This window comes from Zingiber officinale, chromosome 7B (genome assembly GCF_018446385.1).
Source record: "Zingiber officinale cultivar Zhangliang chromosome 7B, Zo_v1.1, whole genome shotgun sequence".
NCBI classification, from domain to species: domain Eukaryota; kingdom Viridiplantae; phylum Streptophyta; class Magnoliopsida; order Zingiberales; family Zingiberaceae; genus Zingiber; species Zingiber officinale.
Window position 1 is genome coordinate 3392740 of NC_055999.1, and position 23942 is coordinate 3416681.

The window sequence follows — 23942 nt, forward strand, 5'->3', positions numbered from 1 at the left end:
CGATGACTTCCAACGGATACTTGTGAATCGATTGGAACATAATCTCAATCGATCCACGGCGACGGCAGCGTGAGAAACGGCTAGTTTTCTTGATGTTTAAAACGCTGGAATAAAGAGGAACAAGCATCTATCAACGAAAAATACTGTTCTATTGCTCTTGTGGTAAGAATCCTTGAAGTGCTCAAGATCTCTCAAGCGTTGGGAGTAAAAGCTCTCAATCTCTCCAAGCTTTCAAATCTCACGCCACAAGGAAAAAGCTATTTCAAGTTTGTAAATCTCTTCTCTTCCTCATTGTAGTGAGTGTGAGTTATTTCCTTTTGGAGAGGAAGTATTGTAAGTGTTGTAAGGTTTCCGGTGTGTTTCCGAGAAGGAGGGTTTTTGGATAGTGGAAGTGTGGTGAGTGGCGTGGATCCTTGAACTAGTCACCTTTTTGAGGAGGTGGATACCAAGTAAATACCGGAGTTAGCATTGGCTTCAAGTTTCCGCTGTGCAAAATCAAAGATCAAGAAAACGAAGTGAGCCATTCCCCCCCCCCCCCCCCCCCCTCTAGCTCAACCGATCCTAACAAGTGGTATTAGAGCATTGGTTTACTTTTGAGGATTCATTGTCAAGAAAGCACAAGTTAAAGAGCTACAAGATGTCAATGAAGGAGGGACATAGTACTTCACGACCACCATTCTATGAAGGCAGCAATTTTGCTTATTGTAAGAGCCGCATGGAACACTATCTCATGACCGAAATTGATATGTGGTTCTCAATCACGGAGGGTTTCATGGCGCCAACTGAAAATGGAAAAATGCTTGAGTCATCAAGGTGGACTGTTGAACAAAAAATGAAGGCTCAAGCAAATGCAAAGGCGATTGTGACTCTTCAATGTGGATTAAGCTCGGAACAACTCAACAAAGTTAGACCTTTTAAAAGTGCCAAGGATTTGTGGGATAAGCTTATTGAACTAAATGAAGGCACCAAGGATTCACGAATTGCAAAGAGAGATTTGTTAATAAATCAACTTCAAAACTTCACCATGAAGGATGGAGAAATGGTAAGCTCACTACATGGGAGATTCAAGGAACTCCTAAATGGTCTTCATTCAGTTGGAGAGAGTGTGGAGAACCGAGATCTCATAAGGTATGCTTTAAAATCTTTCCCAAGAAACTCTTTATGGTCATCCATGGTGGATGCTTATAAGGTTTCAAGGGATTTGTCAATAGTGAAATTGGATGAATTATTTTGTGAACTTGAATTGTATGAGCAAGCTAACACAAGCCATAAGGAGAAAGGTATAGCCTTGGTTGCAGGTGAAAAGAGCAAAAAGAAGCACAAGGAAAGGAAAAAGGAGAAGAATGAGCCATCTTCAGAATCCGAACGAGATATTGATAATGATAGTGATAAAGAGCTATCATCAAGTGAAATGGCAAACTTCGTTCGAAGAATGATGAGACATTCAAGGAAGTTTGACAAGAAGGATGTTAAGAAAATCTTCAATGATGAGAAGAGAAAAGGTAAATCTCTTGTGGATTCTAAGAATAAGACTGATGTAATATGCTATGAATGTAAGAAAAAGGGGCACTACAAAACGGAGTGTCCAAAGTTGAAGAAACAAGAGGAAAAGATCAAGAAAAAGAAGAAGGCGTTGAAAGCCACATGGGATGACTCGTCATCAAGCTCATCGAAAGAAGATGAAAGGAAGAGCTCAAAGCACATGACTCTCATGACCTTAACCATGTAAAAGATAGTGAAGATGAAGATAGTCATGGAGAAGATGTGGAGTCTTCAAGTGAGTCATCATCTAGTGATGATGAGGTAATTTCTCCCAAACTTGATAAGATGTATGCCACCATTGCATGCTTAACCAATGCACTAGCTAAATCAAAAGGGAAGGTTAAAAGATTGCAAAATGAATTGAAATCACTCAAAAAAGAAATTGTCCCATGTGAAAGTTGCATGCTTCATGAAAATGATAAAAGTGATGTTGATGATCTTGAAAAAGAAAATATATCATTGAAATCACAAGTTGATGATCTTAGATGTGCTCTAGAAAAATTTACTTCAAGCTCAAAATACTTATACATGATTCTAGGAGCTCAAAGAGGCGTGTACAATAAAGCGGGACTAGGTTTTAAATCACAAGATAAGGAAGTTAAATTCATGTCTCTAATTAGTAGAAATCATGCTTCAAGGGTTAAGGTTGTTCAAGCTTGGGTACCCAAGCAATTTGTTATTGATGCTACCGGACCCAAAGTGTGGGTACCAAAACATTTGGTTCATCGTGTTTAAACAGGCATGCGCAAAGGGGGAGCATCCAACAACATGGTTCGTAGATAGTGGATGCTCTAAGCATATGACGGGGGACTCATCAAAATTTTCATCATTTAGACACAAAAGTAAAGGTACCGTTTCTTTTGGTAATAGTGATGAGTTAAAAGTTATAGGAATAGGAGATATTAGAATTTCCGAAAAATTTGTAATAAAAAATGTGTTACTAGTAAAAGGCATGGCTTTTAATCTTTTGAGTGTTAGTCAACTATGTGACTCGGAGTATAGAGTTGAGTTCAACTCATCTCAATGCCTAGTCAAGCATAGTGAACTAAACACCAATGTTCTCATAGGCCATAGAAAAGAAAATATTTATCAAGTTGAACTATTTGGTGCTACTAATGTGTTTGCTAAGTGTCTCATGTCCAAAGAAGAGGAGACGTGGCTTTGGCACCGGAGACTCGCTCACACCAACATGAAGAATATCAAAAATCTTTCAAAGAATGAGTTGGTGCACGGATTGCCAAAGTTGAAGTTTCAAAAAGATAAAATATGTGATGCATGTCAAATGGGTAAGCAAACCAAAGCTACTCATAAAGGTAAAAATGTTGTAAGTACCTCAAATGCTTTAGAGTTCATTCACATGGATTTATTTGATAGTAGTAAATATATTTCTTTAAATGGTAGTAGATATTGCTTTGTGATTGTGGATGATTACACTAGATATACATGGGTATTTTTCTTGAAACATAAGGATCAAACTCTAGATACCTTGATTGCTTTTTGTAATAGAGTAGAAAATGAAAAGGCTCATAAGATAAACAAAATAAGAAGTGATTATGGAGGTGAATTTGAAAATGATAGATTCACAAGTTTTTGTATGGAAAAAGACTACAAACATGAGTTTTCAACCCCTAGAACACCTCAACAAAATGGAGTTGTTGAGAGGAAAAATAGGGTGTTGCAAGAGGCCGCTAGGAGCATGTTAAATGAATATTCACTACATAGTTTCCTATGGACCGAAGCAATTAATACGGCTTGTTATGTCCAAAATCGAACTTTAATACATAGGTTTCTAGGAAAAACACCTTATGAATTGTGGTTTGGTAAACAACCTACAATTAAGCATCTTAGAGTATTTGGGTGTAAGGTTTATATTCTAAACACCAAGGATCACTTGGGAAAGTTTTCCGCTAAGGCGGATGAGGGAATTCTTGTAGGTTACTCAAGTCATAGCAAGGCATACCGAATTTACAACAAAAGATCAAAACTAGTTGAAGAATCACTAAATGTTGTATTTGAAGAAAATTCTTCTTTAAACTCTATAAGAACAAACGATGAAGAATTACAATTTGAGTTAGAGAAACTAACACTAAATGAGGTAAATCATCAAGGAGAAGAAAATCAAGAAAGTGATGGTGAGAAAACTGAACCTTTGCTACTTGAACTCGAAATTATAACAAATCAAGATTCAAGACCTACTAGGACTCATGTAAATCATCCCTTAGATCAAGTAGTAGGAGACATTACTCAAGGAGTGAGAACTCGATCTTACTTTAGAAATGACGGAAGTCAAGTTGCCTTAATATCTCAAGTAGAACAAAAAATCATTGATGATGCCTTATTTGATCCGGATTGGATTTTAGCAATGCAAGATGAATTATCTCAATTTGAAAGAAGTCAAGTTTGGGATTTAGTTCCTAGGCCTAACAACAAATCAATTATTGATACAAAATGGGTCTTTAGGAACAAACTTGATGATAAAGGGATAGTGGTGAGAAACAAAGCTAGATTGGTCGCTAGGGGTTTCAATCAAGTAGAAGGGTTGGACTATGATGAAACTTATGCACCCGTAGCAAGATTGGAGTCAATTAGAATGATGTTGGCCTTTGCCGCCCACAAGGGTTTCAAATTGTACCAAATGGATGTAAAATCAGCATTTTTATATGGTGTTATAAAAGAAGAAGTATATGTTGAGCAACCACCGGGATTTGAGAATTTGGAGCATCCAAACCATGTATATAAACTTAAAAAGGTCTTATATAGACTAAAACAAGCTCCTCGGGCTTGGTATGAACGATTGTCAACATTTCTAGTATCAAAAGGGTTTCATAGAGGAAAAATTGATCCTACTTTATTCTTAAAAAATAGTGGTAATGATATGTTTGTGGCCCAAGTATATGTAGATGACATTATTTGTGGTTCCACAAATAAAGATTTTTTAAATGAATTCATTAATCACATGGAGAGTGAATTTGAAATGAGTTTGGTTGGTGAGTTGACATTTTTCCTAGGATTACAAATTAAACAAACAAAAGAAGGCATTTACATTCATCAATCCAAATATGTCAAAGAGCTATTTAAGAAATTTGGGATGGAAAATGTAAAGGAAATATCTACCCCCATGGCCACAAATACTAAGTTGGATAAAGACATTGAGGGGAAAGAAGTTGACTCCAAGGTGTATCGTAGTGCTATAGGAAGTCTTCTCTATCTCACGGCTAGTAGACCGGATATACTTTTCGCCGTAGGTATATGTGCTAGGTATCAATCTTGTGCCAAGGAGTCACATTTGAGTGTCGTTAAGCGAATTCTTCGTTATTCTCAAGGGGACTCAAAATGTTGGTCTTTGGTATCCTAGAACCGAAACTTTTGACCTAGTGGGCTATACCGATTCCGATTATGCCCGATGTAAATTGGATCGCAAAAGCACTAGTGGGAGCTGTCAATTTCTAGGGTCCTCTTTAATAAGTTGGTCAAGTAGAAAACAACATTGTGTAGCTCTCTCCACAACCGAAGCGGAATATATTGGCATGGAAGAGTGTGTATCACAATTATTGTGGATGACTCATACTCTAGAAGACTATAAACTTACCTATAACAATGTTCAAGTTCTTTGTATAATGTGAGTACAATCAACTTAACCAAAAATCCCGTTCATCATTCAAGAACGAAACACATAGAGGTTAAACATCATTTTATTCGTGATCATGTAACTCGAGGTGATATCATTTTAAATTATGTTGGATCAAATCAAACTTAGCCGATATCTTCAACAAACCTCTTCCCGAAGTTGAATTTAGCTTTCTTAGAAGGGAGTTGGGAATGTGTTGTATTGATTAAATCACATCCTCCATGATCACTTCATCAGTAGAGTTCTTTAAAGTTTGTTCACCTTAACATTGCCTCTCACAAGAACATGGATTGTCCTCTTACTATGTTTTAGATGGGATGAGAGGTTAGGGACATTTATCTTGGTCATGATGCTTGTTATGATGTATTATTTTGGTCAAGATAAGTGGTTTTCATATGAGCATTCATTTGTCCAATCATAGGGAAAGCGCGTGTACAAATCATGTGCACGTTGCCCTACGATTATGATTGAAAATTTTTAAAATCACCATAGGCAACATACTTATTTTTGAAACCTTGATAAGAATCACTCGAATCATTGATCTTTTCAATAATTTTTAATTTTTTGTCAATCTTGTCTAGGGAGTGTTGTTTTTTTGTCAACCTTTATTTTTCCTCGATAATACGAGACATGAATAGTATTTACACAAAATTTCGTGATTTTTAGAGGTATATACAATTATTTGTGCATTTCCAAATCTTGGATCTGAAAGGATTTCGGAAATGCAGAAATATCAGACTTCCCAATCGATCGGTCGATCGATTGGGAGGTTCATGTTTCACTCCAGAGAGCATCTGAATCGATCAATGGATCGATTCAGATCGTTTGGATCGATCAATGGATCGATTGGGACGTTCTTTCGACTTTCACAGAAGGCATCTGAATCGATCAATGGATCGATTCAGACCTTTCAAATTGATCAATGGATCGATTGGGACGATCTTCACAGAAGGCTTTTTAATCGATCAACAGATTGATTTAGTGCATTTGAATCGATCAATGGATCGATTGGGACGCCCTTTCGATTTTCACAGAAGGCTTTTTAATCGATCAATGGATCGATTCATCCCGGTTCAAATCAATCGTTGGATCGATTGAGACGCCTGTTCGAATACTCACAGAAGCGTAGTGAATCGATCGACCGATCGATTCACTTATTCTCAATCGATCGGTCGATCGATCGAGACCTTAAAACCCATTTTAAACCCCTAAATCTGAATCGATCCACTTACTCTATCTTTTCCCTTTTCTCTCTCTCGACGCTGTCTTGCCCTAGGCGACTTCCCAGGCGACTTTTTCGCCTGCCTCGGTCGTTCACTCCGGCGTGCTTCTCCGGCGAAGGGAAGCTCTTCCACTTCTCTTCCAGTTCTCTCTCGACGCACTGGGCAGCTCTTTTCCTCGTCTCCGCGTCCTCACAACATGCGGACTCCAAACCCTAACCCTAAGTAATTTTCTTTGCTCTACTCTTTGTTGCTCTTTTTGCTCCTATTTTTGACCTAATCTATATGGTTCTTGTGTGTCTTTGTGCATTGCATTATCCCTCATGCATTGCATTATCTGCGTTGCCCTTGAACTTTTGCATATCCTTCCCGTTCACTGTCAAACCGTGTGCATCTCTTGTATTTGTTTTCTATCCCTCAGAAAGAAACAAAAGGTTCGTGAAACGGGCGAAGAATCGTCTGTACCTTCCTCGCGTCCTCAACCTCCCACTGATCCGAGATTTCCAAATGCTGTATTGCAACAAGCTTTTAGCAAAAACACCTTCAAACTTATACCCCCTAGATCAGTTGATTTGCAATACTATAGGACATCTTATTTTGATACCTATAATAGGTTCAAGCATTATAAACTTGACTCCTTGTTGACCTGTGAGAGGGACATCAATGTAGGTCTTGTCTCCGAAATTTATAATAATTTACACACTTCCGATGGTGTAAATTATCGCACTCGTGTTGCAAAACGGAGCCTGGACTTCTCTTATGAGATTCTTCAATCTTATCTCGAATGTCTACCTTCAAACAATGATTTTGTCTTTTATCCCAATCTTTCCGATGAGCTGTCTCCACCTTTTGAGCATATTAGCATTGCATCTATGCATCAATTCTTCTTTGGTCGTCCTCGTCCGGATGGGCCAAATGCTCAAATCACAAAATTTTCCTCGCTTGAGTTGTCAGCTGAAAACAATGCCTTGTTTAAAGTGATCATCAACTGCCTTTTCCCCATTGTCTCTCGTGCCCTAGCCACTCTACGACCGCCTCATATGTTTGCTCTCTATGCCATTCGTCATTCCCTTGACATCAACATCGCTCTGAACATCTTTCATTGCATCATTCATTTTACCCATCCCGTGCAACAGACGATACATATGCCTTTCGGGCATCTTATCACAGATTGGCTGGAGTCCCAGAAGATAGATGTCTCCCGGGGGACGGCTGGAGCACATGACCGTGGCTTATTCTCGGATTTCTTCCCGCTCTTTCAAGAAGACAGGCTTGATTGGTGGTCCAGCTGGAGTTCGATGGATCGATGGCCGTGCTTTTGGTGAGGGACCCCAGGCTCGCCACAGAGGGGATGCACAGGCCTTGGTCCCTGCAGCGGATGAGGCTGAGGAGGATATTCCCGAGCCGGCTTCTCCGACATTTGAGGAGACTGTCGACACTCGACTGGAGGAGCTGTCCATGGAGGTAGCCGACCTGCGTTCCATGATGGAGACCATGGTCCATCGACAGACTTCGATGCAGGCGACCATGGATACATTAGTGGATTTGGTGAGCTCCTGGGCGACGGGTAATCCGTCTCAGTCTGCTCCCTCCACTGTTCCCGTTCCCCAGGCTGAGGATGCTGCTGGTGCTGACACTGAGGCGGTTACTACTCCAGCTACTACTTCGGCTCCTCCTGCTGCTGCTGTTGTTGATCCCCCTCCTTCGGGCGATGATCTTATCGAGTTCTTTGTCCCGCTATGACATGTTATTGTATGCTATATGGATGGTTGTTGTTATGGAGTCCCTGTGTGAACTTCCTCTCTTTTTTGAATGTATGATATACTCCTTATGATGTATTTCATCTTGTTTATATATATATGTCTCTATTTCAATATTGTTCTATTCTGTGGATATATGTGTTTTAGGGGGAGCTCCCCTCGGATTTATCGTATTTGCCTCGTGCACTTATTGAGGGAGAGTTCTATTTTTTTTTTATTTTTGACATAGGGGGAGATATATGTTGAAGTTTACGCGTAAGATAATTAAAATCAAACTTACTGCTTAAATATGTTCATGTTTATTGCTTATGCTTAATTTAGACTTACTGCTTAAATATGTTCATGTTTATTGCTTATGATTAATTTAGATGATTTTCAGCGTTGTTGCAATCATTATCTATCATTGTATCATTATGATATTTTGGAAGTTAGCCTAAACTTAAATAGATTGTCAAACATCAAAAAGGGGGAGATTGTTGATGCAATCATGCCTTGGAAGTTTCAATGTGTTGACAATTATTTAAGTTTAGGTTAATACGTTGGAACTAACATGCATTGTGAGTTTGCAGGAGGAGTTTCTTGCAGGTCGGAAGACCAGATGCAAGAGAAGTCCAAGAAGGTCGAGGACTGGATTCTTGGGAAAAAGATTTCTTGCAGGTTAGAAGACCAGATGCAAGAGAAGTCCGAGAAGGTCGGGGACCGGATTCTTGGCAAAAGAAGCTCCTGTAGGTCACAAGATTATATGTGTGTTAGGCTCACTATCAGAGATCAATTGGTGAATCGATTCAGACATGACTGTGAGGCAGAATGCCTTTGAATTGATCAGCCGATCGATTGAAGGTAAGTCAATCGATCGACCGATCGATTGGAAAGGATCTGCGCGAAGCACATAATGCTTCTGAATCGATCAGCCGATTGATTCAAGTATTGAATCGATCGGCCGATCGATCCGTGAACATTCTGTGCGAAGCATAGAACCCTTCTGAATCGATCATCCGATCGATCCGAGAGCATTCTGTGCGAAGCACAGAACCCTTCTGAATCGATCAGCCGATCGATTCAAGGTATTGAATCGATCGGCCAATCGATTCAAGGTATTGAATCGATCGGCCAATTGATCCGTGAACATTCTATGCGAAGCACAGAATCATCCTGAATCGATCAACCGATCGATTCAAGGTATTGAAACGATCGACCGATTGATTCACAAAGCTGCGATTTCATAAGCAAGCGGCTGAATCGATTCAAACTTTGCCCCAATCGATCCAAGTCAAATAAAAGAATCTGCACCGTTGATCTTGACGCGATGACTTCCAACGGATACTTCTGAATCGATTGGGACATAATCTCAATCGATCCACGGCGACGGCAGCGTGAGAAACGGCTAGTTTTCTTGATGTTTAAAACGCTGGAATAAAGAGGAACAAGCATCCATCAACGAAAAATACTGTTCTATTGCTCTTGTGAGAAGAATCCTTGAAGTGCTCAAGATCTCTCAAGTGTTGGAAGTAAAAGCTCTCAATCTCTCCAAGCTTTCAAATCTCACGCCACAAGGAAGAATCTATTTCAAGTTTGTAAATCTCTTCTCTTCCTCATTGTAGTGAGTGTGAGTTATTTCCTTTTGGAGAGGAAGTATTGTAAGTGTTGTAAGGTTTCTCCACCTTCGGTGTGTTTCCGAGGAGGGTTTTTGGATAGTGGAAGTGTGGTGAGTGGCGTGGATCCTTGGACTAGTCACCTTCTTGAGAAGGTAGATACCAAGTAAATACCGGAGTTAGCATTGACTTCAAGTTTCCGCTGTGCAAAATCAAAGATCAAGAAAACGAAGTGAACCATTCACCACCCCCCCTAACTCAACCGATCCTAACACTCTCAAATATCAATTTAACTAAATATATTGAGATCAGTTATTTTTTAAATATGAATTAGCTAAAACAACTTACAAGAAATCGATTCGATTGCTAAAAAAAGACACTCTATTGGGAACATTAACAAGGGTAAAAAATTGAGATAATTATATGATTTGATAATTTTAAAATTAAGATAGATAATTTAATAAATTTATAAATTTATTTATAGGGTTCGGTAAAAAATTAAAAAATGTATTATATTTTTAGTAGCTTTCAACCGGCTTGATGATGACCAAAAAATATTTAAAATCATGGATAAAAAAATGTTAAGAAACGAGTAAAAATACAGTTTTCTGTGAATCTAACATCAGCAGAAATGTAACGGTGAACTATGAGTATATACTTTTGAAAGGCTATAGTATAATTTGTTAAAGGGAAGGAAGCTAATTAGTATATTGTGTATTTAAAAAAAAGATTTTATTTTATCATTTTTGTAATATAGGTGTGCCATATAATTTAATAAAATGCTATCGTAGAAGAGGATTGTGTTGTTTAATTCCATGTCCCTGCATCCATGTTGCCTCCAAAACCCTAGTAATTAATTAAGGATGTTGCCCTTCCCACCCTTGCAAGCGCTATTGCAGCATGCAACAAGCTCATTGTGAAGCTCAACTCTCGTAGATATTGGCTCAACTCAGTGATTCAATAATCAATGAATGATGTGATTCTTCAACTAAATCTATGCTTTTTTAATGAAAGAGGCTAGCTAGATTTTCAACAACTATGTACGTAGTACTCCAACTCTGACATGATGAAGATCATCTTGTTTTTTGCTTGCTACATCAGAAAAATCTCTTCTTGCCTTAGCAATATAACAATATAGTCAATTTTTGTGGTAAAGAAATAATAAACTTTTTCAACTAAAATACCCAACTGTTAGCAATACTAAATGTCTATGTAGTCTGTGATCTCCCCAAATCCGCATCAACGAAGCTTTGCTACTGGCTATATATAAACAATAGTAGAATAATAAACAAATCACAATAATTTAGCCCCTAATATCGTGAAATTAATTACCCAAATCATGCTTCGGAGATTCTCAAATCAAGTTCTTTCAATTTACTAGACTAAAATACTCTTATCCAATTTACTAGAATGAAAATCCTGATATTGATATACTTCAACTCAAACAAAGATAGCTCTAGGCATTAAAGAGTGCTAGTACTCTTCTGTTCAATTACTAATTACAGTTTTCTCGTGCATGCTTTAATAACGTACGCACGGCAGGCATGCATCGCATGCAGCTGCCTGATATATACGTTTAGTAAAACAAATATAACAATAATCTTGCTCATAATGTCTGCCGAATTGCATGCCGTGCTACGTTTCATGCATGCAATTGACCAACTTCCATAACATCATTAGCGATCAGCCTTCACTTTGAGCAGAATGACGGCTAATGATGCTATGTCCATCGTGAATATAATTAAGTCCGAAGAAGCATGCATGAAAGCTAGTTAATTTCAAGAGCATATATATTTATTACATGCATGTGTATGAATCTCCTCCTGATCATCCGGATCTAGCTATCAGAATCCTCCACCAAGAGCAGCAGCCCACAAATCTGCACCATTGTCACTTCCTACGTGCATGGTGAAGGAGACAGGGACAAGGCACAGCCCTCGACTCCTCAAATCCTTTCTTGACTGTTCATCACCATCACCATTATCATTCACCTAATCAAACAAGTACATGATTAACTTATCATCCAATAATCTAAGATCTGCATGCATGAGTGCATAAACTTAGCGCAAGGAAAAGAATTAGGTGTGATTTGAAGCTGTAAAGGTAATGCAACTTTAATTTGTTCCAATCCAATGCCTTTAATTGTGTCCATCGTAACGCATCTTTCCAGTGAGATTCTTTAAATATATACTTTTTATGCATGTTGGGCAGATCAGATCCAGATGTTTGTGATAAACATACCTGTCCCAAACTGATAATCTTAAGGATGAAATATATATTAGATAAGAATTTCGCCTATGATTTTTTCCTTCTTTTAATTTAATTTTCTGATAGGAAATATCACCGACATGTGTGCATCCGTCAGTGAGCTCGTGCGAGCTAATATGTTGGGAATGGTAACAACATAGATATAATTACTCACAGTCTTCTGCTGCTTCTGTTGCCTCATGGCCTGCGGCTGCTCCAGGTACGGCGAGCTCAGAGCCTACAAAATTACAAACAATACACACCAAAGAATAACCGATAATATGACTACAAGACAACAATAACCAAAAGATATAGTGCATTCTATAATGCCTTCCCTTTTACTGCGTGCCTGTACATCTCCCACTTTTTTTTTAAATAAAAAAATAAAAAAATTGAAAATTTCACTTGATTTCAGTGTGGAAGTTAAAGGTCAGAGATATTAGAGAAGGGTGAAACATTTTGATTGACCTGGATTTGACTGTGGAGGAATCTGATGTAGCCAATGGCTTCTTGCAACACCGACGCTGTGTCAGTCTAAAAAGGAGTTCGTGTCAGGTTTCCTTTATTTGAAACATCAAAATAAGCTAATTATTGAGTGGCCAATTACACCTTGACTAGTAGGACTTAATCAATAATTTTTTGTATTATTAAAAACAAATATGTAACCAGCATTAAATGAAACACAAATGGGGGATGGAATTTGTGTTCCATTTAAAAGCTGCAAGAAGCATTAAGTACCTTTCCAAATGGGGACACTAACTGGTGCAGTGTAGTTATTCTATCCCCTAGCTTCTCCTTCCTCACCTGAAACCAAACCCCACATATATAATTCTCAGTTATTTAATTTGGTTACTTAAGACTCCTTTAAACTGTAATCACCTAGCTAAGTAACTAGTAATGAGGATAGAGAAAAGAGTTTTAACCTTGAGAGTAGATTTTGGAGAGGAACACCCAAGAACCTTAGCTTTCTTCAAAGCTGGAGCAGTTTCTGTGCTGTTTCCCTTCATAATTATATAACATGGTTTCAGTAAACCAACAAGTAGTGAGATTTGATCAGTTCATGTGATCAAACCTTACTCCTGCTATTACCTCAGAAGAGTTGTTATCAATTTGCTGCCTGGGCTTGTGTGAGAAATCCAACATGTTGCTGGAGGTGACGCAGGACCTGGGAGATGAAGCTGAAACAATAGGATTTTGATTCCATGAGGATGACACTTGATGATGAAACCCAGTTGCTATTTGTGCTTCAGACGGCGATGGATGCACCATCTGCTGCTCGAGTAGCAATTGATCCAACACTCCACAATTGTCATTAATCCCCATCCTCTTGAACCCATGCTTTTCTTCTTCTGCGACCAACCCTCCGCTGGATCATTTCTTTGTTGTCAGATAAAATTACATACATACATACATATGTGTCATGTGTATAGGGATTGAGAAGGAAAATATATTGGCTTACAGTAGAAGTTGGCACCATGACTCTGGCAAATCTTGGCTTCCATGATCCGGATGCCACATCTCAGGATTACTGGAAGGTTGAGGAAAGGGTACTGGCATCGTGTTGCTCAAGCTCCACCAAGTCGGGGCGGCAGAACTACTACTACTACTGCTACCGTCCATGATCACCTGCTGCATCAATCGGAGCTCTCAAAGTAAACTTAAATCGAGAAGAAATTTATTTACGAGAGAAGAGAGTCGGAGGCAGCTTAGTACATGGAGGTATAAAGCCTTCTTGTTTTGGGGTCTGCTTCTCTCTCTTTTATCTCCTTTTTAAAAATATTTTAGGGCATAATTTTTCTACAATTTTCCCCCCTCTCTTTTGCTGCTTTGGCTTTGTGTTAAAGTAGCTCGAGCAAAAAGGGAAGGGCAGTGCTTTCAGACCAGGAAGTGGGTTGAGACTTTAATTGATGAGGGGCCTGAGTGAATAAAATTTATTATTAGGCCAAGGAGTTGGCAGCGTGGGCTTAGGGATTTGAGCAGCAGTTTTTTTTTTTTTTTAATGTTGGGATATCAAACTCATCTAATGGAATAAAATTTAGCTAGCTAGCTAGACAGGATGAGACCTTAACCGAATTTTTATTAAAGACGGTTAAAGCAAGGTTGATAATTCCAGTAGTACTGTGAGAAAAGCTAGCAAAGATGATTCTACTGTTAGGGATGGGCTTCTAATCACATCATTAATCTGAACTATTTAATTAATTGCATGGTTGGTTTATTTATGCAGAATGTTAGTTGAGGCCTTGAGGGGAAAGTGGAAGAACGAGTGAATCTCACTGTCCATTGACTAGTAGTCTTTGAAAAATAATTTATTTGCTCGATTATATATAAGAAACAGAGTTCAATTTGCATGTACAAAGGAATAATAATCACTTCAAGCCACACACAGACGCAATAGCAACACAAAAGCAACAATACAGAGAATTATAAGCCGTCGGTTTGCCTAAGTAAACACGAGAATTTTAATTATTATTTTATCCTCAACAACAACCCTTTTGCCCCCACCCAAGCCACACTATTAATTAGCCGCGCCCCCTCAAAAAACGAGCCCGTGGCGGGTTTCCGGGATGGGTCGAGAATTTGAGTTCTCATTTATCAAAATCCGTACTTTGCTTGCGATCTTTGTCGGGAGCCTCGTGGCCTTTTTTTTATTTAAATTTATTGTGGAATTATTAATCACGCTTTTTAGGAATTAATATATATTTATTAAAAAAACGTGTGTTTTTTTTAATAAAAGAGTTTGCATCAATAAAAGTAGTTGCTCTCTGGTTTGTCTTGTAGTGAGCGCTGGCTTATTCCTTTCTAGTGGTGTGAGTTGTCACGGCGTATTTTTAAGTGGACGGGATTTGAATGGTGCGCTTCTCGATTATGCTAATCTCATGTGTTACTCCAAATTTAGTAGAAAATAAATTGAATTTTTTTTCCAAAAACACGTGTCCATAAAAATAATATCCCTTATCGCCAAAAATTGATCTTTCTCAGGTACCCATTTTGTATAACAGAGGATGAAAATTCATCCCACCTAACTACCTAAGAGGTTGTTTATTATCATAATTTATCTTTCTTCCCCAAAGTCTTGGGGTGGACAATGGATGAGTGCATAGAATGAGTATTATCAACTTTTGCATTATAAAGGATAAAATTTTTAACTCCCCGCAGGCGTAGTTAAGTTAATACTCAGATGATAAATTTACATCTCAGGAGCAAAGGTTGAATCTCGTGGGATTTACTCCGGAATAAGTTTCTTTGACTTAGGAGACCATGGTATTCAATACCATGATTTATCTCCCTTCCATAATGTTAAAAAATTATTAATGTAATCATTCTCAAAGTCAAAGTTAACTAAGCTCGAGTGGATTCGAGTGGATAACATTTTTGGACAACATGTGAAAAAGGTCAAGTAGGTCAAGGAGGACGGGTACTTGATTGGTAAAGTACTAACTAAAGGTTAGGCAAGGTAAGTCCTAACTCGAGAGTTAGGCAAAAAGAAAGTCTAAGTGAATTAAGAAGGACCGCACATTGGCAAGGAAAGCCCTAACTGCGGTTAGGCAAAGGTAAAGTCCAAGCGTGTTAAGAAGGACTGCACATTAACAAGGAAAGTCCAAGTGGGTCAAAAATGACTGTACATTGGCAAGAAAAGTCTTAATTGCGGTTAGGTAAAGGAAAGTCTATGTGAGTCAAGTAGGACCGTATCTTGGTAAAAGAAAGTTCAAGTGGGTCAAGGAGGACCGCACGTTGGCAAAAAAAGTCTTAACTACGGTTAGTATTTGGTGATCAAAAGTCCAACGAAAAGTCCAAGTGGGTTAAAAGGTTTATCGGACATTTGCTAGAGAAGTCCTAACAGGTCACGATTGATCGGAAGTTGAGCAAGGGAACCCTGGACTCGGGTTAAGTGAGTTAGGGCTGGGCAATCAATTAGGTAATTGATTGTGCCAAATCCAATCGATCAGTGGATCAATTGAGAGCATATCTTACGAAGCAAAAAGGGCTCGGAACAATTGGGTAATCGATCAAAGTCAAACTTAATCGATTAGGTGATCGATTGAGAGAAGAAGTTTGCGAAACAGAAAGTGGCTGGATCGATTGGTTAATCGATCAAGATCTGCACCAATCGATCAAGTGATCGATTGGGCGAGTTTCTTCGCGACAAACAATAGCTTCTTGATTGATCAACTGATCGATCAAGAGGAGTTTTTCACGAAGCACAGTAGCTTCCTCGTGAGAGCATGATCGTTTGGGTAATCGATTGGGATAAGCTCATAAGCGAACAACGAACTTCATAATTGATTGGGTGATCGATTAAGAAGACCCGTAATTGATTGACTAATCTATTAAGTGACGAAGAAAAGATCCGTTGCAAGGTTGGATGTGCTCGGACTTGACGTGGCAATCAATTAGGGATAAGACCAATCGATTGAGAGCATTAATCCACAGGATATAAAAGGTGACGATGAAAGTTCAAACGTAACCCCTCTTCTCTATTCTTCACAGTCGATCCTTGAGCATTGGAAAACAAGTGTTGCTACACTTTCCAACTGATCAAAAGGTATTTACAAGCTATAAGAAAGAAAGTAAAGTTTTCATTTGTATTGTTTATTTTCTTCTTGTTTGTATTATATTTCTTATTTGTAAGCTTGTACCAGGTTTCTCTACCACCGGAGTATTTCTAAGGAAGAATATTTTTATACTGGATAGTGTACTCTATGTGAATCCTTGAATTAGTCACCTTATTGTGGAGGATACCAAGTAAATCTGAATGTTTTACATTGTTTCGAGTGTTTTCTGTTGTACCTCATCATTAAAGAAACGATTGGAGCTAATCATCCCCTTTAACTTGCTGGAATGTTCTAACACATAAAACCTTGGTGTGTATAATGGAGGGGTGCCAGATGAGTATTATCACCTTTTACATCCTATAGAATTAAAATTTATATTCAAAATAAAATAAAACTATTTATTTATTTATTTATTATTATTATTGTAAAAGGATCATAGGAATTGTCCAAGTACAATTCACTTTCGGAGTGAGATATTTACAGTACATAATACGATATTTCGTTCCTTATACTGATGATTGCCAACAAACTACAATCCAATTAGAGCCTTGATTATTGGGATTAATACTGCCAATAGATCATTATAAACATTAATCTTTTCCTAGTGTGTAGGTTATATAGATGTTTGAATTTTCATTTAAATACGGGACCGTTAAAATAATGGATCTATCTTTAAATTTGTATTCAAACATGCTATATAAATCTAAATCCGTCGCCAGACTACAAAAACTAATTAATCTTGTTTCTATGTCGCAACATATATATTTTTATATAAAATTGTTGACAAATACCTACACATATTAGTTAAATTCAACCCTTAAATGATGGTTCTCACTGACTTCTTAAGACCATTGTCAACTTGTCCTTGTACTCGAGAAGCTGAATCAAGAACCGAGACAAAGTTACTTTGTTAAATTTCTTGGTCGAGTGCTTTATGTTTGTCGAGAGTAATGGTGAGAAAAACTTTCTTTTTCTTTTGGAGAAAGCATAAATTAATCCCCATTAATTTTTGTCACCAAATAATTATTATAAAAATAATTATAGGGGTTATAATTATATTCTTCTCGATCGGTATATAGAAGAAATTATATATATATAATTTCTCTTCAGATATATATATAATTTTTGTCACCAAATATATATATATATATATATATATATATATATATATTTCTCTTCAGATAAGTCCAAATTATAGAAGAAAAGTTAGGACACTAAGCACGTGAACTGATCCTCGAGGATCTTACGTTACATGAATTAATCCATTTGTTCCCATGAGTCACTTTCAGTGCATGAAATGTGGAATTTTATTATTCCCTTTCTTTACAACACCAACAAAATTAGCATCTATCTATATATCGTTCTTTCAAATTGTTTTTCCCCTGGAAAACACCACTAGTGTTGACTTATGATAGTTTTCTATAATGTAATTAATGGATGCCTTTGTTCCAAATTCGTCCTATTGCTTCTTTACTTTCCAATTAAAAACAAAAGTTAACTAAGGCGAGCTCATGATTACGGTTCTTAATGAAGCCTTTCGACCTAAACCACCCAAATCCGATTCAAAATTATTTTATGTCAACCTTTTCCGTGGAATTTCCCCCTCCTTTTGTTTGATATTGGTGCCGAGCCCTCATAGGCTATTATGATAATTTGGAATATTTTGCTTTTTAATTGATTAGATCTATGAATAATTAATCACGTAAATTTACACAAAAAAAAAAAAGAAAAAAAAAAGAAAGAGAAAGAAACGGAGCATGTGTTGACTTCCCTGACATTCGGGCTAGGGAGTTTTTGGGCTTCTAGCCCAATAAGAGCCCAAATGCGCTCCATTTTGATCAAAAGGTTCACCTTTAAATTCCAAATTAATAATTATTATAGTAAATAATAATAATAATTTTTTATAGTAATTCAACTGAATTGAAATATGTTTGTAATTTGATATTTTTTTTCACGACGGCAGTTGCCGTTTTGAAGATGAGGATGCAATAAAATAAGAAAATGGGGAGAGAGGCGTCCTTGTCTGGATGTGAGACATGGCGAACGAGTTACAGTAGGCTGTCGGTGGGGCAGGCTCCATCCTGCCACAAAATAAGTTAAAGTATCAAAATTTATGCCCCTCACTTATTGCTTTTTTTTATTGCCCCGACAAAGTTACTATCCTTTCTCTCTCTCTCTCTCATTCAAATATCCAATAATACAAATATTTTCTTTATATTTCAATAGTTCTAAATTTAGTTTTTATTGCTCCTTTAAATAGTCTAGTATGGTCCCAATAATATACAGCCACATTAGTTTTTGGACCTTTGCAATGACAATTTACTCTAATTTTAATGGAGAAATCGATATCCGAGAATATAGAAAAAATATTGATATCGGACTCAGATACCTAATTAAATTATACATAGAAATTTTTTTCCTAAAATTTATAAGTTAATTTTTTTTATTAAAATTAAAAGTAGATTATATAGATATTTAGTTTTTTTTTATTAAAATTAAAAGTAGATTATATAGATATTTAATTTATTTTTTTAATTATATATATATATATGATGTAATTATATATATTTTTATCGAATAATAATAATAGAATGAAAAAAGAAATTATTCCTATATATAAAATATCTAATTTTTTTTAATAGATATAAATATAAAAATAATAATACGAAGAAAGATATAAATGTGATCCGAATCGTTAGGGATGTAAATGAACTAAACGGTTCGCGAGCTATTTGGAGCTCGATTCAATAAAAAGCTCGTTCGAGTTCGTTTATTTATCTTATCGAGCCGAGCTCGAGCTCGACAGTTTTATTGAGCCGAGCTCGAGCTTAAGGATATTTGGCTCGTGAGCTTGCGAACATATTCATTTATAGGTTCGCGAGTCAAAAAAATAAGTCTTAAAACGAGTCAAAAAACGAACTCTAAAATGAGTCAAAAAAATGAGTTCTAAAACGAGTTTTAAAATAAATTTTAAAATGAGCAAAAAAAATGAGTTATAAAATGAGCCAAAAACGATCTCTGAGCCCGAAAACGAGCCCGAGCTTGCTTAACGAATTAGGCTCGTTAATTTTGATAATCGAACTAATAACGAGTCGAGGTCGAATTATTCGCGAGCTTGATAATTCCAAAATAAACTCGAACCTTGTGATAAAAATTCAATTAACAAACTAAACTCAAGCTTAATACTATTTAACTCGATTCGACTTGTTTACATCTTTAGGAATCGTGACCCCTAACTATGAGTCTGGGAGTATTAGAAAAAAAAACTAATTGTATATTATAAATTTCAGCAAAATTACATTTTTTTTTTTTTAATATAGTATGCTACTTTTGGGTTTACAAAAAAATTAATGCAAATAAAAATATATCAAGAGAAGCGCCTTTATACAAATTTCTGGATCTAAATAAATGGAGACAAAATACAGCAGGCTTCTCTCTGCGCTGACGCAGATACCCAAACTCAACTCTCAAAGGTCGCTCCTTTCTGCCTTCTCGCTCGTTGCTTCTCATCTTGCTGTCTTCTTCTCTTCTCCTTCGTCTCCTCGTGTGCTAATGCTCGCTGGTGGCCTTCGAAGAGGCTGATGTCACCACCTCTGGAGCACGATTGCATCGTCCTAACGGAGCGCACCTCCTCGGCGACCGCTGCCGGGGATGGGATTCTCAACCTGAAGGAGACGGAGCTCCGTTTGGGCCTCCCTGGATCGGAGTCACCCGACCGGTTTGACAAGGTTGGCCTCACCCTGGAGTTGCTACCGCCTAAGAGCTTCTTCACAGGCGCGAAGAGGGGATTCGCTGATGCCATAGATGCTGGAGCCGGGAAGTGGGGCCTGGCAGCCGGTGGGGATGACTCTGAGAAGGAAATGTCGAAAGGCGGTGCCTTGTTCTCTCCCAAGAGGGAGGGGGCTGGCGGTGGGAAGACGGCTGTGCTAGGGAGTGCCGCTAAGGATGTGGGGACAAAGGCGGCCGGCCGCGATTCGAAGATCTCCGTGGGAAATTCGGACGAAATCCAGCGTGAAATTCCTCCTGCTGCAAAGTAAGTCGAGTAAACTGAGGTTTTTTTTCCTTCCTTTTTTTTTTGTTTGTCATTTTACTAAGGCTTTTTTTTGGAATCATTTTTAGTTGGGGAAAAAAAATTAAAAGAGTTCTTAAAATTTTTAACTTCAATCATTTTGTTTGGATTAAGTGAGAAAATGAGAAGTGAAATTCTATTTTGTAATCATAAACTTGATATATCTGTGTGTCAGTGTGTGTGAGAGACTGTATTAACATAGAGCTGTTAGTCTTATGAATTTTCAAGAATTCTCAAACACAAATCCATGAATTTTTATAGGATTTAAATCTCAAAATATTTGGGATAATAAAATTCTAACTTTGTACGGAGCACAGGAATCTACAAATAAGCCCATAGTTGCATCGCTTAGTAAATAGAGAAAAAACTTATAGTCTATGAGAAAATTTTACCCCTTAAGCTTTTACATTGTCCTGTGTTTTCCTATCATTTGCTTTGTTCCCTCCTTTTGTCTTAATCATCTGATTTGATTTTTTTCCCCCTTTTCTTTTGAATCGTTGCACTAACTTTAGGAGCATCTTTAATCTTCCTTGAAGTGTTCTTAGTTTGTGTTGATCATGATTTTCCTCCATTTCTATTCTACTTTCTTGAACCTAATTTGTAAACAAGTCTGTTTATTCTAAAATTTAAACTATGCAAAGAATCCCGTTTACAATGCTCTTCCTGATCTACATGGTTATGGAATATTTTGGTTATCTTAGTTAGTGTATGTATACATGTTTCACTTTTACTTTTAAGGATCAAATTGTTTCTGGAAATAATGTGCAGAGTGATGCTTTATTGGTGAAAATGTCTGTTGATACATTCATCTAACTATTTCTTTGTTCGTGACAGGGCACAGGTTGTTGGTTGGCCACCAATTCGTAGTTACCGAAAGAACACAATGGCTACTAATCCCCCAAAGAACAAAGAAGTGGATGGAAAACATGGGTTCGGTTGTCTTTATGTCAAGGTTAGCATGGATGGCGCTCCTTATCTCAGGAAAGTTGACTTGATAACATATAGTGACTACAAAGAACTTTCTTTGGCACTTGAAAAGATGTTCAGTGGTTTCACCATTGGTAAGCTCTCTGTCTCCTCTTTGAAATTCACAATAGACTGGCTTATGTATTTGATAAGACAAGAAAATTATAACTAGAATCTTTCCAAAATATCTGAGGGTAACACGCACTTGTTCTGGACATTGAACTCTATATTAATATTTAGTGATTCAATCGATAGATTTAAGGGTTGAAAAATTATTTCTAACTGATCTTTTGGTCCTTTTATACCTTTCCGGGAGTAGCTGTATTAATTTGTCTTACCTTCTGTAATTCATAATTCTTTGTTTTCAATTTTCATACTACGTTGAACATAAAACAAATGATTTCCCATCCTTTATCGTCCTCCCTAGTTCTAGAATTTGAACATTTCTAACAATAACCTTTTGTCATTCTCAATCAATCTCTCATCTTGTTGGGTCTGGATTTTATGATTGCCAAACATGTTGTTTTGTAAGTAATTGGCCATGAAACTCAAGAAACTAGATGCATTACCTCTATTTGGTATTTTCTTGGCCTATCTATCCTACATGCATTATAAAAAAAAAAGGTAGATCCGCTACCTAAGCGGCCCCCCTAGTGCCGGCCCCACGGATATGGAGGGAGGTTCATGCAGGTACACAGGCCATAGGCGCATGGCGAGATAAACCCCAGGTCGTCAGTTCCTGAGAATCGACCCCTGACCATTACGCCAGAAATACCATGCGCCCACCGTCTGTGCTACGCCCTGGGGGCTATCCTACATGCATTATAACTTGGATGGAACATGGATGAATTCCATAAAGAAGGAAATTTCTGAGACTGCCAAAGCTTACTTAGGTCTCCCACCTAATACTGTTATAGAGTATATACTTCCATATATTTATATTTGACAGATGACTTATTTGATTGTACTTTGACATTTCTTTTAACCCATTTATCTAGATAAAGTAAGAGCAAATTTTATCATATATATGCTTCATGACAGAGTAGATTTTACCCGAACTACCCTATACATTTTACCCACTGGTTATTGTAGCATATAAAGTTTTCTTCTTTATTGGAATTTCAGGGCATTGCAGCTCTCAAGAAATTCCAATGAGAGACGGGCTATCTGAAAGCAGGTTGTTGGATCTATTAAATGGATCTGAATATGTCCTTACTTATGAAGACAAGGATGGAGATTGGATGCTTGTTGGTGATGTGCCATGGAAGTAAGTTGACTATTTACAGTTGTTTGATCTCTTCACGTGATGCTATTGCAATATAAAATTGAGATTTACTTATTCTTTGTCTTTTCTATAATGCATATTAATTGCATTGAAGTTTGTTTAGATTTGCAGCCTCTCTTGCTTTTGAATTTTGCCAGATCCTGAAAAGTTAATTTTGCACTGTTGATCTATTGATATGTCAGGATGTTCACTGACTCCTGCAGAAGATTGAGGATCATGAAGGGTTCTGATGCAATTGGACTCGGTCAGTTCTTGACATCTATATAATTCCAAAATATAAAATTTGCATATATTTGACTGAACAAGATTCCTATATTTGAATACTGTTTCAGATTCAATATGCCATCATTTTTATGCTAAATGAGTTCTTATCATTCTCTTACAGCTCCAAGGGCCATGGAGAAGTGCAAGAACCGGAACTAGGGGGAAAACGATTAATATTATAGCACATAGGTTCTCCTTGGGATCAGAAGGGTTTTAGTTAGCAAGCGTTCTATATCTGTTATCTCTGTGATTCGAGATTTAATATTGACCAAGGCGTCGTTGCCTAAGACGTTGATGTCTCTATGACATTGTTGGAGTCATGCATGCTTAATTTCTCTGTTATATCTTTAGCCTATGATCGTGTATTTCTTTGCTTTCTCTTTAGACTCTCATGATCAGTTTTCCACTTCTAAACAATAATGATTCGGCATGTGTGTTTTATTTCTTTTCTAACCCATATTTGAGATTTATCGAAATATAGATGAACATCGAAGAGTGCAGCTAACTGCAGCTTAAATGATTAGTCATTTGAAGATGAAATGAATTCCACCTTAATTCGATCATTTTGCCCAATTGTCTCATGTGGATGCCTATTAGAAATTTGTCCCTTCATGAACATCTCTGCAATTCAATAGCATTTACTGCTTTGATAAAGTAGCTGCATACCCTTCAAATTGTCACTCGTGCAGTCCTCAGTTTGCCTTCGTCCAGTGGAGCAACTAGCGAGTCAATGCATGACCTTTATGGCCTGGCATGTTTAGCAAGAAAACAAGCTATAGACTCTAAAATGCGTGTCCTATTCTTTTGCTCGCAAAG

General features: G+C 37.4%; 2 protein-coding genes across 4 annotated transcripts; one reads left to right on the plus strand and one right to left on the minus strand.

Moving 5' to 3' along the window:
• Positions 1 to 11143: 11143 nt before the first annotated feature.
• On the minus strand, positions 11144 to 13838 carry LOC122005072 (transcription factor bHLH68-like). 3 transcript variants are annotated; one of them, XM_042559982.1, is made up of 8 exons: positions 13703 to 13838; positions 13449 to 13615; positions 13079 to 13355; positions 12913 to 12990; positions 12728 to 12793; positions 12458 to 12523; positions 12165 to 12227; positions 11144 to 11733 (listed from the first exon to the last, which is right to left on the minus strand). In XM_042559982.1, exons 2-8 carry the CDS (start codon positions 13607 to 13609, stop codon positions 11587 to 11589), a joined length of 858 nt encoding a protein of 285 aa, XP_042415916.1. In that variant the 5' UTR covers positions 13610 to 13615; positions 13703 to 13838; the 3' UTR covers positions 11144 to 11586. The 3 variants fall into 3 exon arrangements, with proteins under 3 accessions (XP_042415916.1, XP_042415917.1, XP_042415915.1); XM_042559983.1 differs by having other exon boundaries at positions 13449 to 13618; positions 13703 to 13826; XM_042559981.1 differs by having other exon boundaries at positions 13449 to 13785.
• Positions 13839 to 19951: 6113 nt separating this feature from the next.
• Positions 19952 to 23468, plus strand: LOC122005073 (auxin-responsive protein IAA17-like). Its single transcript, XM_042559984.1, has 5 exons — positions 19952 to 20575; positions 21446 to 21672; positions 22703 to 22844; positions 23045 to 23106; positions 23248 to 23468. Exons 1-5 carry the CDS (start codon positions 20124 to 20126, stop codon positions 23283 to 23285), a joined length of 921 nt encoding a protein of 306 aa, XP_042415918.1. The 5' UTR covers positions 19952 to 20123; the 3' UTR covers positions 23286 to 23468.
• Positions 23469 to 23942: the final 474 nt, after the last annotated feature.

What these genes read in the sequence shown, in the direction of transcription:
- LOC122005072 (XM_042559981.1), bottom strand. Translation starts at nt 13,624, where the DNA reads ATGCAGCAGGTGATCATGGACGGTAGCAGTAGTAGTAGTAGTTCTGCC. An exon ending in TCATGGTGCCAACTTCTACT is followed by an intron (nt 13,356 to 13,448) that starts GTAAGCCAATAT and finishes GAAATGATCCAG; the next exon opens with CGGAGGGTTGGTCGCAGAAG. An exon ending in TAGTGTCCCCATTTGGAAAG is followed by an intron (nt 12,524 to 12,727) that starts GTACTTAATGCT and finishes ACTCCTTTTTAG; the next exon opens with ACTGACACAGCGTCGGTGTT.
- LOC122005073 (XM_042559984.1), top strand. Translation starts at nt 20,124, where the DNA reads ATGTCACCACCTCTGGAGCACGATTGCATCGTCCTAACGGAGCGCACC. An exon ending in GAAATTCCTCCTGCTGCAAA is followed by an intron (nt 20,576 to 21,445) that starts GTAAGTCGAGTA and finishes TGTTCGTGACAG; the next exon opens with GGCACAGGTTGTTGGTTGGC. An exon ending in TTCTGATGCAATTGGACTCG is followed by an intron (nt 23,107 to 23,247) that starts GTCAGTTCTTGA and finishes ATTCTCTTACAG; the next exon opens with CTCCAAGGGCCATGGAGAAG.